Source organism: Haemaphysalis longicornis, unplaced genomic scaffold (genome assembly GCF_048455015.1).
Source record: "Haemaphysalis longicornis isolate Haplotype H1 unplaced genomic scaffold, Haemaphysalis longicornis Haplotype H1 scaffold_10, whole genome shotgun sequence".
In the NCBI taxonomy this organism is placed as follows: domain Eukaryota; kingdom Metazoa; phylum Arthropoda; class Arachnida; order Ixodida; family Ixodidae; genus Haemaphysalis; species Haemaphysalis longicornis.
Window position 1 is genome coordinate 106,630,843 of NW_027526204.1, and position 15,302 is coordinate 106,646,144.

Sequence of the window (15,302 nt, forward strand, 5' to 3'; positions counted from 1 at the left end):
CGAAATTTTGCTGCTCCGAAAACTGCTCCCAAATCTGTTTGGGCTGTCTCACCCCTGGAATAGTAATGTCTATTGTACACGTATTGATTTTACAGAGGCAGATTTTGTATCTCGCCAACAAGACACATATTTTTTTTTCTTGGAGCTAAGTATATTTCCCCCATTCACCTATTGTAGGCAGCTTCAGCCGAACATTTTTCACATTGACTGTTTATCGTAGCATTCTTTTTTCCGCAACAAAAGCTGAATGCATTCCAAATGCTGCAGGCGATGCTATAATTTATTTCAGTGATGATACGTTTATGCATACACAGCACTTTGGCCATAATTTGCTCATTTTGTTACACACCTGTAGTGGTGCTCAGCAATCTCACTCAATGCCTGCACTTGACTTTCAAGTTGGCACATGGGACTCGCATACAGGTATTGGACACGTTGAAAATTTTGACAAAGACTACGTAACATGGTTATTGCACTGTAATTTCACAGTCCCCTTACGTAAGCCTCTGCATGTAAAAGTAGGAGTAGGGGGTGCCTCGCAAAAGCACTAAAAAGCACTTGGACACGTCTTTAAACACCACACTCACCGGTTAGTGTTGAGTTTGTGTCACTGACTGCCCCTGGCAGCTGCTTCTTCAGCTTCTGCTTCATTTCTCCTGGGAGAATGGAACAAAGGGAACAAACGTGTGTTCAACAAATTGCAGAGAACATCAGTAAATGCTTGGGAACCTGCATTCCGCTATTTGTGTAAATCGGTCACTATTTTGGTCTGTAGTATGATTGATCTCTGTACCTGTAGGCGCCAATGTAGTTGACTAAGGCTCTTACATACAAGCCAGTAATGTGCAGCGACCACCCATGCATAAGAGGCATGTAATTTTATCGCTTGTAACTCTGCAATTAAAATGCAAGTCCTGTCCGCATTTGTGACGGTGCTGTACATGACCCCCAAGATTAAATTTCTTAGGTCTTTGGTAATGCCTTAACTGGGTATAGAGCATGCACTGTGCACCCATAATATATGCTAATTTTTAGAAGAGCCTGTTATACCTCTACTTGAGCACATCATTTGCACACTGTCAGTACATGTACTTCAAAAGCCTTATTGGCGTAGCTAAAAAACACAATCTTGATCAGACTTTGTAAATAGGCTTCGACGGCCGCCCGTCTGGTCAGGAATGACATTAAAATATGTAATAAAGAAGTCGCCGACCACAAGAGAAAATAAAGCAATGATGTTTCGGTCACACGAACAGCAGCCTTGTTCTCGCTAAAAGCAGAGACAGAAAGCTAAGAGTTTAAGTAGGCTGAAGCACGTGACCTAAACACCTTGCATAGGCGGGGGGAAGATTGCCGTCAGTGCGGTTCAAAATGTTTTTGTTTATCTGTATCATTATAGATTCAAGATACAGCCTAGAGGCAAAGTCCTTCTCGGTGGCGACAACACAAGCCTTGCCCCAGTCTATCTCATGGTTTGACAATTGTGCATGTTGTGCGAGGGCATTAGTGGACACTTTTCCTTCCCGTTTGGGGGGTCGAAATGTCATTGTTTTATTTTCTTTTGTGGTCGGCGTCTTCTTTATTACGTATTATAAAACCATATGTGTTCCTCTTCATCATTATAATTGTCATCGCATTCATCTGGCGTAGCAAGCCAGACGGCTTAGCTCAGCTGACATTGCCAATTTCATTAAAGATCATTCTCTCCCTCTTTCTATACATGTACGGCGTTTATTTAACAATATTTTTTGAAAATAAATAATGGTGAATTGAATGCTAAGTGACAAAGAACGTCAACTCACCCCTTGCACAAAACGTCATAGGCTTCAACAGACTTAAAGATGGGCAGCTACCAACCTGCCCAGCTCTCCACTTTGCTGCAATACATTTCTTGTGCCATGGGCTCTATTAGGGTTTTTAACAACAAAAAGAAACTTCAAAACGAACACCTAACAACACGCCCAACTCGCTGTGTTGTTGCGAAAGTTTAAGGGGCATTAAAATAGGAAACAAAGTAAAACAGCTGCTTAAAAAATTGGTCAAGCAAACTCAGCTAAGTGAGGGTGAAAGTAGACGCCAGCAGTGAATTCTTAACCGTATTTAGTTGACATTGTCGCAGTTAGAGTGGGCAAGTAGTTTTTATTATTGAAAACAGTTTAAAGCACGGAGACAGAGGCAGTACAGCTGTATACGTGGGGCTGTTTACATTTCTGATAATTTCAGGTACAATTATAACTGACCAGAAATGGTATATCTCACGTCATGTGATAACAGCACTAGTAAATTTATCTAGGAGGTAGCAACTGAAAGTTTCTTGCGGGTAAAAAGATGGTAACAAATTTTTTGGATGAACTCTACTCCGTGATGTGTTTTGCACCTCTGTCGATAAACACAGTGCGCACGTACGGAGAATGCACGAGGCCTGCGGGCTGCTCCAGGTGCCGTCCTCCTGGCACACTATGGTGGTGGGGCCACCCTGCCGTTCGTAGCCCAGGTGGCAGTTGAGCTCGGCCAGGTCTCCGTAGTTGGTGGACACGTTGAGCAGCGTGTAGGTCCCACCGTCCACTTCGAACCCTGGCATCTCGCAGGTCACGGCTGCAAGGTGCACAGAAAAGAGACACGTTCCTTCAAGTATCCAGGGTGTCAAGAGCTCGTTTCTCGCACATTTTATGTTTTGTAGTTTGGTAGGAGCTGGAAGATTGTACCATCATCGCACAGGAAACAACCGCGGTAAAAAAACAAACATAGGACGAGGTGTAGACAGCACTAGCGCTAACTTTAGCGCTTGTTAGCGCTTGTGCTGTCTATGCCTCGTCTTATGTTCGCTTTTTTGCATCATTTGTTTTCTGTGTGACTATGAACCAACACGCCCAAACCTTTCCCCTTCTGCATCATCATCATCATCATAATCATATCCTCCTTCTCCCTCTCCTCACCCTCCTCCTCCTACTTCTCCTCCTCTAAGCCCAATGCAGGACAAAGGCCTCTCCCTTAGATCACAGACTACCTACTCTCGTGCTGCCTGTAGTCCATTCCTTGCCCGTCAAATTTTTGTAACCGGTCCGTTCATAGAATGCTTCACGCCGACTCAAAACATTTTAATGCGAAACGTTCTTTGGCTATGTCCAGTTAGAGACACCTGGATTATTGGTATCCTATCAATTAAAAGTGTGCTCGAATGCGCTATAAGAGCTGCTGTTTGTGTAACAAGTGCTACACACGTGCATAGACACTTACTCATACTCACATCACAGCATTTATTTCCTGTAACAGTAATTCAGAGATCCTTATCTGTGGATGCCAGTGAGATAGTGGAAGTAGTAAATAATTTTCCCAAATTAAGAATGGTTTGCATTTAAAGACAATCGTTGAAGATGAATTCTGCCTGCAATTTTTATATCAAATGCATTTCCTCTGTTTGCATCACTGTTTTTTTTGTGTGTGTGAGTGTGTACGTGTGGGTCCACAATGGAGGCAGGCTGGATGAACTTTGCTGAAGAAAGATTGCACTTGGATGTAAGATTCCGTTTCATTTACTTTTTAGTGGACTTTTCCAATGTCTTCCACGACACAAAACATATACGCAGAGGCTGTCTAATTAACTTTTTCTTTTCTGTTTTTTTTTTTCATAACATTCTTAATTGTGACGCGCTTTCGTTGCCCAGTGCCCCTTACAACATCTTGTCGTGCAAGTGTGGTCCAGTGGCAAGCATAACCTAAGTATCTCAATTGGATTAAAATTTGGAATGACACTTTTCAGTTGTTTTTCCTATTCTGTGAATAGTGTTTCTTTCCAACGAAAGAAGGAAAATTAAAAGTCAAACTTTTGCGAGAGATGAGGCACTCATCGTGTCATTACTGTGTCTGTCCTTTTCATTTTTGCCTCTTGCTGTCTCACTTTGAAAAACGCCGAAGTGTAGAGGACGACTATCTGTCACACTGTTAAGTTATTATGTTCGAGATAATCTCTGTTGTTCCTAGTGACCTAAACACAAAGCAGCCTTTGTAGTGGCCGCTCCGTAGAGTATATCAGCACAGTCAACTTGACGTGATTTTATTTTCAGTGAGACATGTATACTTTGGTGATTGCAGGGATTGTTATGAAGACCATGCTTATTAAAAAGGTTAGGAAGGAATTGCACATGATAAAGTGCATTACCTTTCGTAATTGCTGGCACGTTCTACATAAAACACTCACGTGAATGATTGTACAACCCTAGAACTGCATTGAAATGACTCCTGAATTTAAGTGAGTACACTTTCCATCTCGTAACTCGCTGCATCCTTAAAGGAAAAAAGAGGACAGGGAAAAATAGCGCTACTGTGAATTGTCTCCCTTTCCCTGAGTTTAAGCATCTCTTATGGAAATGCTTGCTTGTGAAAGGAGCATTCGACAATGAAACTCATGGATGGCAGTGCTTGCTTGGCGTCCTATCATTTGCACATTCTACAAGGCCACCTACGATGTTAGGCATCAGTCGTCCCAGTGCGCTGCTGTATACCATACTATCTTCATGTCTGCGTACTTATAATGCAACTGTTACACTGTATATAGTTAAATGTTACTTGAGCTAATCAGTTAGGAATGCAGTTTCGAAGCGAAATACAGAACATTTATATGACAAAGTGATGCTGAGTAGTAATGTGTGAGGCAGCCATCACATCGATTTAAGAAAATCGATTTAACCACAACGCCCTTCAGCTAGCGTTTATAAACATCTTGCTCTAATTACAAAGAGTCAACCCCAGGAGAAAATGGCAGCTGGTGGTCCCATCCGGTTTATGGTTAAATTCCCAGCTGGAACTAGCTGATCCAAGCTGGGACCATCTAATTTAACCATAAACCAGATGGGACCAGCTGCCAATTTTCTCTTGGGAAGGTTGCTTCAACAAACATTGACCTTGGTATTACATGGGTGCAACACCTCACAGCCCTCTGTGATTGCATATACAGCGTTGATTGTTGCACAGACCTTGGCAGTGTGGCTGCTGCCCTCCCCACCGGGCGTCCTCGAGGCAGGTGCGGGTGTCGTTGCCCTCGAGGGTGTAGCCGGGGTCGCAGGTGTAGATCAGCTGGCTCCCCTGCACCGTGCGCCCGTTGCTGGTGCCCCGCACGGCCACCTTGCCGTTGTCCAGAGGGCCGAGCGATGGACACGCCGCCTCTGCACAAACACAAGCAGAGGATCCAGTGTTCAACTAATACGCAAAGCCTAGCTCTTTTGGCATCGTCGTACGATATTATTAGCTGCAGCTGTGTGAATATTCGGAACTTCAAATGCTTCTCAAATGGTGTTTGTTACTCGATTCAATTCGCAACATGGCTGTGCCGTTAGGATGTATTTGATCGAAGTTTTCGAACATTCGAAATTTGCAAGAAATTCAGCAGAAATCTTGCACCCCTCTGCCTAATGGTGACGATGGTTGAATGCGGAGCTTTCTCATTGAATCTTAGGTTGCCCAATCCAGAGTATGTGCTACTCTGGAGGTACACACCCCTTTTCTAGAATACCCACAGCAACTCTCGGCTGCACTCTGTAGGCCTAACATTTGGGTTTGGGGTGTACAGCACAAATCGGTTACCTGCTGCCCGGCGTTCACTTCGAGCATGTCGAAATGGAGCACTAGAATCGACGCTGGAATCATAGCCCGAATGACCCAGGTTAGATTCTGGCCACAGGAAGCTGGAATCTAGCACTTCTTACACTTCACCCACGGTCATTCATCATCATCGTCAGAGAAAGTTGGCTTTCCTGCAAGGCCTATACGCGTACATCTGTGATGACTCTAAAAAGCTTCGCTTTAATAAAAGTTGGCTCTGCCGTGCGCAATGCGAACTTTGAAGCTTCACCGCATAGCATTCCCCTTTGGGCTGGCTTGTTTGCATTAGGCCGAAGCTCTGCAAAAAAGCTTTACACGCTTCAGCTTTGCGATTCTTGTATGTCAGTGTGCAGCGCATCCTTTGTTAGCCCTGTGCAAACAAGTGCATGCAAACACTGCAGGTGTGTGTTCGGTGAAGTGGAATGCTACTTGGGTAACATTTATAAGCCGAAAAGAACTTTCCTGTGAATGTAAAGGCTTCAGTGAGCAATGAAGAGTTATTACTTGTTGGCAATGCTTACAGTTTTCTCAATGACTGGAGAGACCAGTCAGATACACTCATTGTTCGTTGTAATGTCACAGGATATAACGAAATAATGGATATAACGAAGTAAACGAAATTCCCCTGGAAGTATCCACAGAGAACCATGCATTTAAAACCTCATTGTAATGAAGTAAAACTGACCTGTCAATGGATATAACGAACTATATTAGTCTCCCCCCCCCCCAAAACCCCGACCACGGTCCCGGGTCGACCTCGTGCCATGCACAGCCACGCCACGTGCGGATGAGTGAGCCATCCTCATTGTTCATCCAGGGGGGTGTAGCGAGCAGGCAGGCGGGTGGGTAACATGGTGGCAATGAGAAGCGGTGCAAGTAGTTTCCCTCTCTCTCACTACATGGACACTATGAAGGAGCTGACTCAACGATGCTATTGTGGCGGATGTCACCGGACAAACCGACACAAGCGATGACGAAGACACCGCGGTCTCCCACGCACACACGTTCAACGTGCCAACACAGTCGCAGGCAGTCGATGTGGTTGACCTTGTACGTCATTTCTTTGGACGGCGAAAATGGCGCCAACGCGGTGGCCACCGTTGAAAAGGAAGTCCTTCGCTTGCGACATCCAAAACAAAGGAGGATCACACACTTTTTCCCAGTTATGTCTAGCGGACAATAAAATAAGCAGTATGTGCATTGAGCAAGCAAAATATTTGTCTTCCCTTGAGTTTCCGTCACATGCATGGTCGTGTAGCGGTACAGTGGGCCACGGGGCGGTTTCCTTGATTGCATACTTATAGTCTGGCACCCAACTGAGCATGCATTTCCGCAAACTGTTTTAACTGATATAACGAAACAATGGATAAAACAAGATAATTACAGCTCCTCTACAGCTTTACTATAACGAGGTTTGAGTGTATATACATACTCCCTGGGTTCACAGCATGTTAAGGAACCCACGGCACTTTTCAAGGCAATGTGAGCTAAGTTTTTTTTCCACTGCTTTACTATTAATAATTATTTCATCTGTAATTTTTTCTGCTGTTTTCTAATCAAGCAATACTAGCGCATGGACACTCGGACGTGCTCAGTCTGGACATGTAGTTATCTCTCTTGTAGCTTTGATTTAGAGGCTTCATATAAACTAACGGAAATATATCCATACTACAAATTACTATTTGATTCCATTTAATTAGGTTTTTACTATCCGTATTCAATAGTATACAATTTTACTCGCAACATGCCTCAATTGACATGTGCACACCTCTGGCAGGTATTAAATAATTACTGGAACAACTTTATGAGCTCACTTCACTTTTACTGCATGACAGCATCTTTTAAGGCTTTGTGGTGTGTTGTGCCTGTAACCTGATGGTATTTTGTCTCTCTTTCTATCTCCTCCTCTCCCACCACCCTCTCTCCTCATCTCCGCTCCCAGCATCCAAAGTTCCTTTACAACCCACCTCTCGCTCGCTGCGAAATTGTGTTTTCTTGCAAATTCTTTCACAGTTCGAACTACCTTTACCAGTGGTACAGCAATGGGAGCTAAACCACCCTTTTCCCCCAGGGGTCGATTGACCTCGTGAATACACACCATATATGCGAGGACATGTGCAGGTAAGATAATCATTTTATGGAAATCAAGACAGGTACATCACTGGATGGATTTGCATGACTTGTGGCTATTACAGCTATGTAAGGAAGCTGGGATACCGTATTTCTGTCATTCCAACATTCCTGCCCCTCTGTCTTTGAGTACAACCTAGCGCGTTTACAATAATGCAGGTGCCTCCGACCTATGGTCGCCACTTACCGAGGCACCGAGGCGCGGCTGCTGACCACTGCCCCGTCTCCAAGCAGGTCCGAACACTGGGTCCCGATAGCTTGTAGCCAGAGACGCACCGGTACTCCATCTCCTGAGCTGACAGGGGCACCGTGTACGACTTGGGTGGCTTCTCGGGGTCGCCGCACTGGTACTTTTCTGCATTCGAATGCGCAACAGTGGTACACCATCCGTAAGTGATCATGAACACTCCCCACATTGCGCAATCTCTGTACCGGCGTTATTCTGTTATTGGTATTGCATGAATATACAACACTGGTATCTTTTACAGGGGACCGTGTACGACTTGGGTGGCTTCTCGGGGTCACCACACTGGTACTTTTCTGCATTCGAACGCATAACGGTGGTACACCATCTGTAAGTGATCATGAACACTCTTCCACACTCAGCAATCTCTGTAGCAGCATCATTCTGTTATTGGTATTGCATGAGTATACAGGACTGGTATTTCGATACTGGACGCATTCGCAAAATAGTACACTGGTCTCGTGCTTTGTTGGTGAAGTGTTTTGCGCGAATGCATGTTCTCCATGATACAACATCTTGAACTGTATGGTCACTAGGTTCACTAAATTGGGCCTGCACTACATGAATTACTCCACAGTTCAGCGCCGCTTTTGCATGAAGCGGCTGCCGACCAGTTTTTGTGTCCTCCTCATACCACTGTCACGTACAAATTTTAGCTAACTTGTCTGCATTGGAGTTCATTCAATGATGCCACTGTGCAACAAGTTTTGCATTTGCCCTCTTGCGACATTCTACGCAACTCATTTAAATGCCATTAACATACTAAGTCGTGGGGTAAAAAATCAGCCTGCACTCAGTTGAGGGAATCCTGAGACACCCGCGAATGGGTGCCGCACTAGCTTGCCTGTGTGGCCTGTCCCACAAGTCATAAAATAGCAGGAAACAAATGCTACACTGCTGAAACGAATGGTAGAGGCCACTACCAGTAAGAAAGCTTGTCAAGCCACTGCAGACAAATACAGCAGATGAGTGTTAAACCACAGCTAAGTTTAATTTGGAAGAATAAGGCTAAATACAAAGTGCCATAAGGCTTGCCAAAAGCCACATTAGATAAAACTGGACAGGGCAGTTTCTGCGGCAAATATAAAAAAACCCGAGCAGGAGGGTGGTGCTTTGCATAAAAGAGAACAGTCACTTGCGACACTGGCGGCATTCCAAGAAGTCAAGCAGCAACAGTAAGGTTCTAGTAGATGGCGCATGGAACGCGCGTGGAGCAGTGGAACGGGGTAAATTTGAATTGACTTGAGCAAACCTCCATAGTGGTTATCGTGGGTGGAGCGAGATGAGAGAGGAAGGGAGGGAGGCGTCTACTTGGCAGGGGAAGCAGACGATTACCCTCTTTCAACGACATTTGCGATGAAGTCGGAAGATATATGTGGCCAATTTTTTTTCCCCCCTCAAGCATGCCCGCAGTCTAAAAGAGGTTTACACTTTCACAAGTTGTCTCACTGTTCTCACCTCTGAGGACGTAGATTTCAACTTCGCAGAGGCTGAAGTGGTCCGGGTCCTTCCGCTTGTCAATGATATCGATGTACTGGCCGACAATGCCTTTGCCCTCATCACACATCAGCACCACAGTCTGAGTCGCTGTTAGGAAAAGAAAAATGAAAACATAGTTGCATATGTTAGCGTGCGAAAAAACAATAATGTTGTTTAAAATAAGCTTCCGACCTGTTAAGTGTAATAATAATAATCATCATCATCATCAGCCTGTCCATCCCCACTCTACAAATTAGGCACGTGTCTCATAAGCTGCAAGGCAAAGGCTTCTCCCATGGATCTCCATTTATCCCGGTCCTGTGCTATCTGCGGCCAATTGATCCCCGCATTCTCCTTGATCCCATCTTCCCACCTAGGTAACTTTCTGCCACCCCCTGTAACACTTGCCTTCTCTAGGGATCCATTCTGTTACCTATGGTGTTTGAAATGGGCATTAAAGATGGTTCCTTGCCACCAGTGCCACCCAAGTTTAATTAGCTGTAAAATTAGTTCCAAGTGGTGCAACGAAAAACCGATTCTCTTATTGCATTCACCACGGTTGGTAGTAGTGGAAAATATAAAGATTACAGTTTTATGACCAACACTGTTTTGTCCATTGTTCCTCCAGAAATGACTAACTAATTATCTCTAATTATTTTGAGAACTAATTGACTGGCTCAAAAAATAATGGCATATTTGAAATCGGTGGGAAAAAAAGAACCAAGAGTGGCAAGTTTCACACAGATCACTTAAAAATAAAAAGGAGCTGTTTTAAGAGCAGTTTTAAGGAGCTGTTTTGAGGCCTCTCCCATTATTCTCCAATTATCCCGGTTCTGTGCTAACTGAGACCAATTTATCCCCGCAAACTTCTTGATCTCATCTGCCCATGTCACTTTCTGCCGCCACCTGCCACGCTTGCCTTCTCTAGGGATCCACTCTGTTACCCTTAATGACCAACGGTTAGCTTGCCTTCGCATTTCATGCTCTGCCCACGTTCATTTCTTCTTCTTAATTTCTACTAATATGTCCTTAACAGGCATTTGTTCTCTGACCCACTCCGCTCTCTTCTTGTCCCTTAATGTTACACTTATCATCCTCCGTTCCATTGCGCGCTGAGTCGTCCTCAATTTAAGTGGAACCCTCTTAGTGAGCCTCCAAGTTTCTGCCCCGTGGGTGAGTACCGGTAAGATGCGGCTGTCATACACTTTCTTCTTCAGGGACAACGGTAGGCTGCTATTTCTTATCTGAGAATGCCTGCCGAATGCACTCCACCCCATTCTTCTCCTTCGAATTATCTCTGCCTCATGGTTGGGATCAGGGGTCACAACTTGGCCTGAGTAGTGCTCAATGTAATGCTCAATAGCCTCGGGAGAGCACAGCGGGTTGAGATAGGTGGCGAGGCAGTGGAAGTGGTAGGGGAATATATCTATACTTAAATGTAGTACTGCCTGCTTCTATGGGCAAGCAGGTATGCAAAGTTATTAAAATTCAGGAGACTTCAATCATGATACTGTTTGCCCATAGCTGGGAAAGTTTTATAAACACACACAGCACAGAAATAAGTCAGCCAAATTGCTACATGATGTAGCGCTATAAACGAACAAGGTACCCAAGTACAAATCTTACAAATTTTACAGCCAATCAGTGAACTGCAACATTGTATAGTACTGTAAAGAAACCAGATACCGAAGTACAATTCTTACAATTCTCACAAATTACAAATGAATTTCAACATGCCACAGTACTATAAAAGAACATGACACTGAAGCACAAATCTTACAAATCCCACAAACAATATAACGGACAGCTACATGCTATAGTTCAATAAAGAAACGAGATTCCAAAGTATAAGAGTTCGAAATAACACAGACAAGCAAGTCTGAGTGTATAAATAGCAGAAAAAAAGAGTGAAGTTAAAAATATATGTATGCAGAAGTGTATATACAGAAAGTATACAGAACTTCAATGGGCCACATGCCCTAAAAAGGCACTGTAAATAGCATTCCATGAGGACTTGCTTAATTCGGTACTCACAGAACTTCCCGCTGAATGCAGCGCACCTGTTGAAGGTAGCCTTATTGCCCTCGTAGCTGACAACCCGCACCTCCAGGTCCTGTCGAGAACCTGCAAGCGGATGAGTGCTGTGAGAATCACAGTGCACTATGCGCTGGCGCACACATATATAATTAGGGTTGTTCGTTTTCGCGTAAAACCGGATTTTACCCGATTCTTACACCCCGAACATGTTTCAGGAGATTCGGGTTAAACCCAATTTCTCCACGAATGGACCTTTCCAAAGGAGCGATCTGCACAATTGTGGTCTGGTGTTCCACCGTTCTCAACCAGTACTTGCTGGAAGGAAGTCCCACAAACACGGCTTCCGAACTCATTGAGTATTGCAATGACTCTGCCACCCGCAACCTCAGGCTGTCAAATGCTACCCTGATATTGTTGTGTCTGGCTAATCGAAGCTGTGTTGTCAAGGGAACCTTCTCCCAGTTGAGATACGTCAGCGATCAGGCAGACCTCGAATGAAGACCGACAAGTTGCGCAAGCAGATCGCAATAATGTATGTAAACAAGGGTGAGGGAACAATCAATGACGAGCTTTTCGTGAATAAAATGATTTATGTGCTAGAAGTTATTAATGCTATTTTCTGTCATAATTTATTCGTTTTCAAAGGAATGTCAAATTTCGGAGAGCATTTTAAAGAGAACCCAGCTGAAGTCTTCCTTATTACCAGCTTGAAATAAGCACCAATTTTGATGCGTTAGACTTAAAAAGCTCGTGATACCCGCTAAAATAAGCTAAGCGTATTAAAATAAAATTCGTACATTGATCGATTTAACCCGAAAAAAACCCCAAATTTTGGAATGGTTTCACAAAAACACCCTAATTCTCCCCAAATATCAGTTCAAAAAATAGCACCCGATTTTTACCCCGATTTTGAAAAAATATAAAACCTGAATACGAACAACCCTACATACAATTAAGTTTTGTTACTGGCTCTACGAAAATTTCAAGCAATATTTGCAGTCACTTTTGTAATTTGATATTTGTATATGTAGAGCTTTGTAAGCTTTTATAATACGGTCACTTTTCTGATGTGACTGCATGGTTATGCATTAGGTCCTGTTTTTTGGTTATGCATTAGGTCCTGTCTTGCTTTTATCAGCTGGCTACCCCTGACAAAACAACTTTACTTTTGTATTTCTGTGCATGTGTGTGTATTGTTTATGTGAAACAATCAAGTCTAATCCCCTTGGGGATATGGAAGTAAAACTTTTTGCCCTTGTTTCATTGTGTGTCTAACTTCTTACTCGTTCCACTTTTCTTTGTTCTTTGCGAGTTGGTTTTGTTTTTTGTTTCAGAATATTGATAGGGAATGGTTGGGGCAACTGTTGGGTCAACAAAACAACAACACAAATGGTGATGATGATTTTGTACAGGGAATGATGATGACGGGGGTGATCAGAACTAGCACTGATGACAATGTACAGATGATGAGGAAGTTCTTGTATAATGTTGAAAACACTGGCAGCGTGGTCAAAATGGCTCACAGTGAACGTGTGTGTGTGTGTATTGATTCTGACGAAGGCCAGTCCCTCAGCCGAAACGTTAAAAGTTTCTTTTTCGACGAGAGTCTCTCTTACTTGTATAAATATATATATATATATATTACACACAGAGTGAATGAGAAAGGGAAATGAGGGGCTTGTTGAATTAATATAGAAATGAAGGTAGGTAGTCAAGAAGGCCAAAGAAAGCAAAGGAGAGCATGTTGTAGGTCATTTGGTATTGTTGAAACAGGTACAGATTTTTAAACGTGTATTCCAAAGGTCGTGGGTTTGGATCCCACTTAAAAGGCATGTTTTCCTCCACTTTCTTTCTTTCAAAAATCTGTACCCGTTTCAAATAACCTACTACATTCTCCCATTTGCTTCCTTTGACTTTCTTGACTACCTACCCTCATTTCTGTATTACACACACATATATATATATACTCGACAAACTGCCCCCCTGAAAAATCATGATGATATGGATATACCTTCCAACTTTTTACACTGTTCCATTTTACACCGCCACGAATGTGAACAGGTTAGTGAGCCTGTCATCCAGGCGACATCAGATGGTACAGAGAATTCGGGGCACATTTGAAAGAAAGAAATCAGCGAGCTAGGATGTTTGGAAGTGCAGATATGCGCGCAGCAGCAGTAACCGGGGAGGGAGTGGCCACTACTCACTGACGTGGGGCACCGTGAGCGCCACGGAGAGCACGTGGTAGGCGGCGCCCAGGTCCACGCGCCACCAGCGGGGCGGCTGGTAGGTGGTGTAGAAGCAGCTGGTCTTGGAGCCGTCCAGCGCGTTCACCGGAGGGTACGCGTACAGGTAGCCTGACGCCTCCGGGATGCGCTGCACCGACAGGCTCGTGTCTGCGCACGTACAAGTAAGCACAGCCGAACCTCGTTATAACGATATAGTAGTATCGAGGCAGTAAATTGGTTCGTTAACCCTATATTCGTTGTAACAGTAGGGGTAAAAATAGGCCTAACGAATTGACAATCCGGCTAGTGAAAAAAATATTAGATACGAAAACACTACTGGCTAGGCTCCCCAGAGAAAAGGGTAGCTGGTCCCTGCTGGTTTATGGCCAAATTCCCAGCTGGGCGCTGCTGGTACCAGTTGGGACCAGCTGGGACCAGCAGCGCTCAGCTTTGAATTTGGCCATAAACCAGCTGGGACCAGCTACCCTTTTCTCTAGGCTTGCAACCCATTATTAACGAGGTAATCCTTACCCCTGCCTCCTTGTGGCGTTTCAGACTAAATGAGCCAAAAAATGAAAATGTGAAATTACAACAGATCAACGTCTATTTGACAAAACAGGTCTGCATCCTTATTTCTTTGAAGTTGGATGTTTATCTACGTCAGGTGGCTTTTCACAGCACTGAGCGGGACGAAGTTTCGCTCAGTGACCACGTACGAAAGGGCCTTTTCTACTTCCGCAGTTTTGGACGTCAGGAGTTTAATTTTGCGAGTAGCTTGTCAGTCTTTCTCAAATATTTCTTCGTTATAGCCGATGTCGCGCGCAGGTCCCGTGGTTTCGGTTTCGTTAAAAAAAGAATGTGTCACTGAAATAAAGCGCGGCCAACCAAAGTTCGTATTTAGTTCGCAGGATGAAGTTCGCTATATCAGGATAATTCGCTATATCAGTGTTCGTTACAACGAGGGTCAACTTTATAGTGAGCACATTTATATATGTCTGGAGCACTGAAAAACACAGCAAAAAAAAAACTGAAGACAGTGGCGCCGTTTACAACTGCAATTTCGTCATCTGTTCAGGTAGTATAACGAAATATGTTTTCTCGAGGAGGAGGAGGAGGAATAAACTTTATTTATGCGAGCCTTAGGTGCTGCTGTCTGGGCACCCGCCTGGTGGGGGGTTTCCTCTAGTCCGGGATACCTTGGCCTGCACTGGCCACCCGGGCCCTCTCTACCAGGCTACGCTGGGAGGAGAGGTCGGAGCTGGTCAGTTGTGCCATCCACTGCTCGTAAGTAGGTTGTAGATTGGGAGTAAGGGACGGGGTTTGTTGACACCCCCATACCAGATGGTATAGGGTGCCAGGATGGGGGCAGTATTTGCAAGATGCGGGGTAGAGGGTGGGGTACATTGCATGGAGTAGGGTATTGTGGGGGTTTTCTCGAAAAAAAAAAACGGTTCCACTGCCGGTCCCTCTTTGTTTGTGAAGCCATGATGTTGAAGGCAACTTTGGTATTAATAATGTTCCATAAAAAAGGAGTAATGCTCAACTCAGACAAGGGTGCTGAGTTCGAAGCGCATATATATCAGTGA

At 44.2% G+C, this 15,302-nt stretch overlaps 1 protein-coding gene across 1 annotated transcript in view; it reads right to left on the minus strand.

Moving 5' to 3' along the window:
• Nucleotides 1-15,302, minus strand: part of LOC144159059 (sushi, von Willebrand factor type A, EGF and pentraxin domain-containing protein 1-like) — a 119,432-nt gene that overhangs the window by 7,194 nt on the left and 96,936 nt on the right. The window contains exons 3-9 of the mRNA XM_077690316.1: nt 13,696-13,884; nt 11,486-11,575; nt 9,431-9,559; nt 7,916-8,083; nt 4,974-5,162; nt 2,407-2,595; nt 588-656 (exon numbers count right to left, since the gene is read on the minus strand). Of these exons, the coding sequence (XP_077546442.1) occupies nt 588-656; nt 2,407-2,595; nt 4,974-5,162; nt 7,916-8,083; nt 9,431-9,559; nt 11,486-11,575; nt 13,696-13,884 (1,023 nt within the window). The remainder of the gene's footprint in view (nt 1-587; nt 657-2,406; nt 2,596-4,973; nt 5,163-7,915; nt 8,084-9,430; nt 9,560-11,485; nt 11,576-13,695; nt 13,885-15,302) is intronic.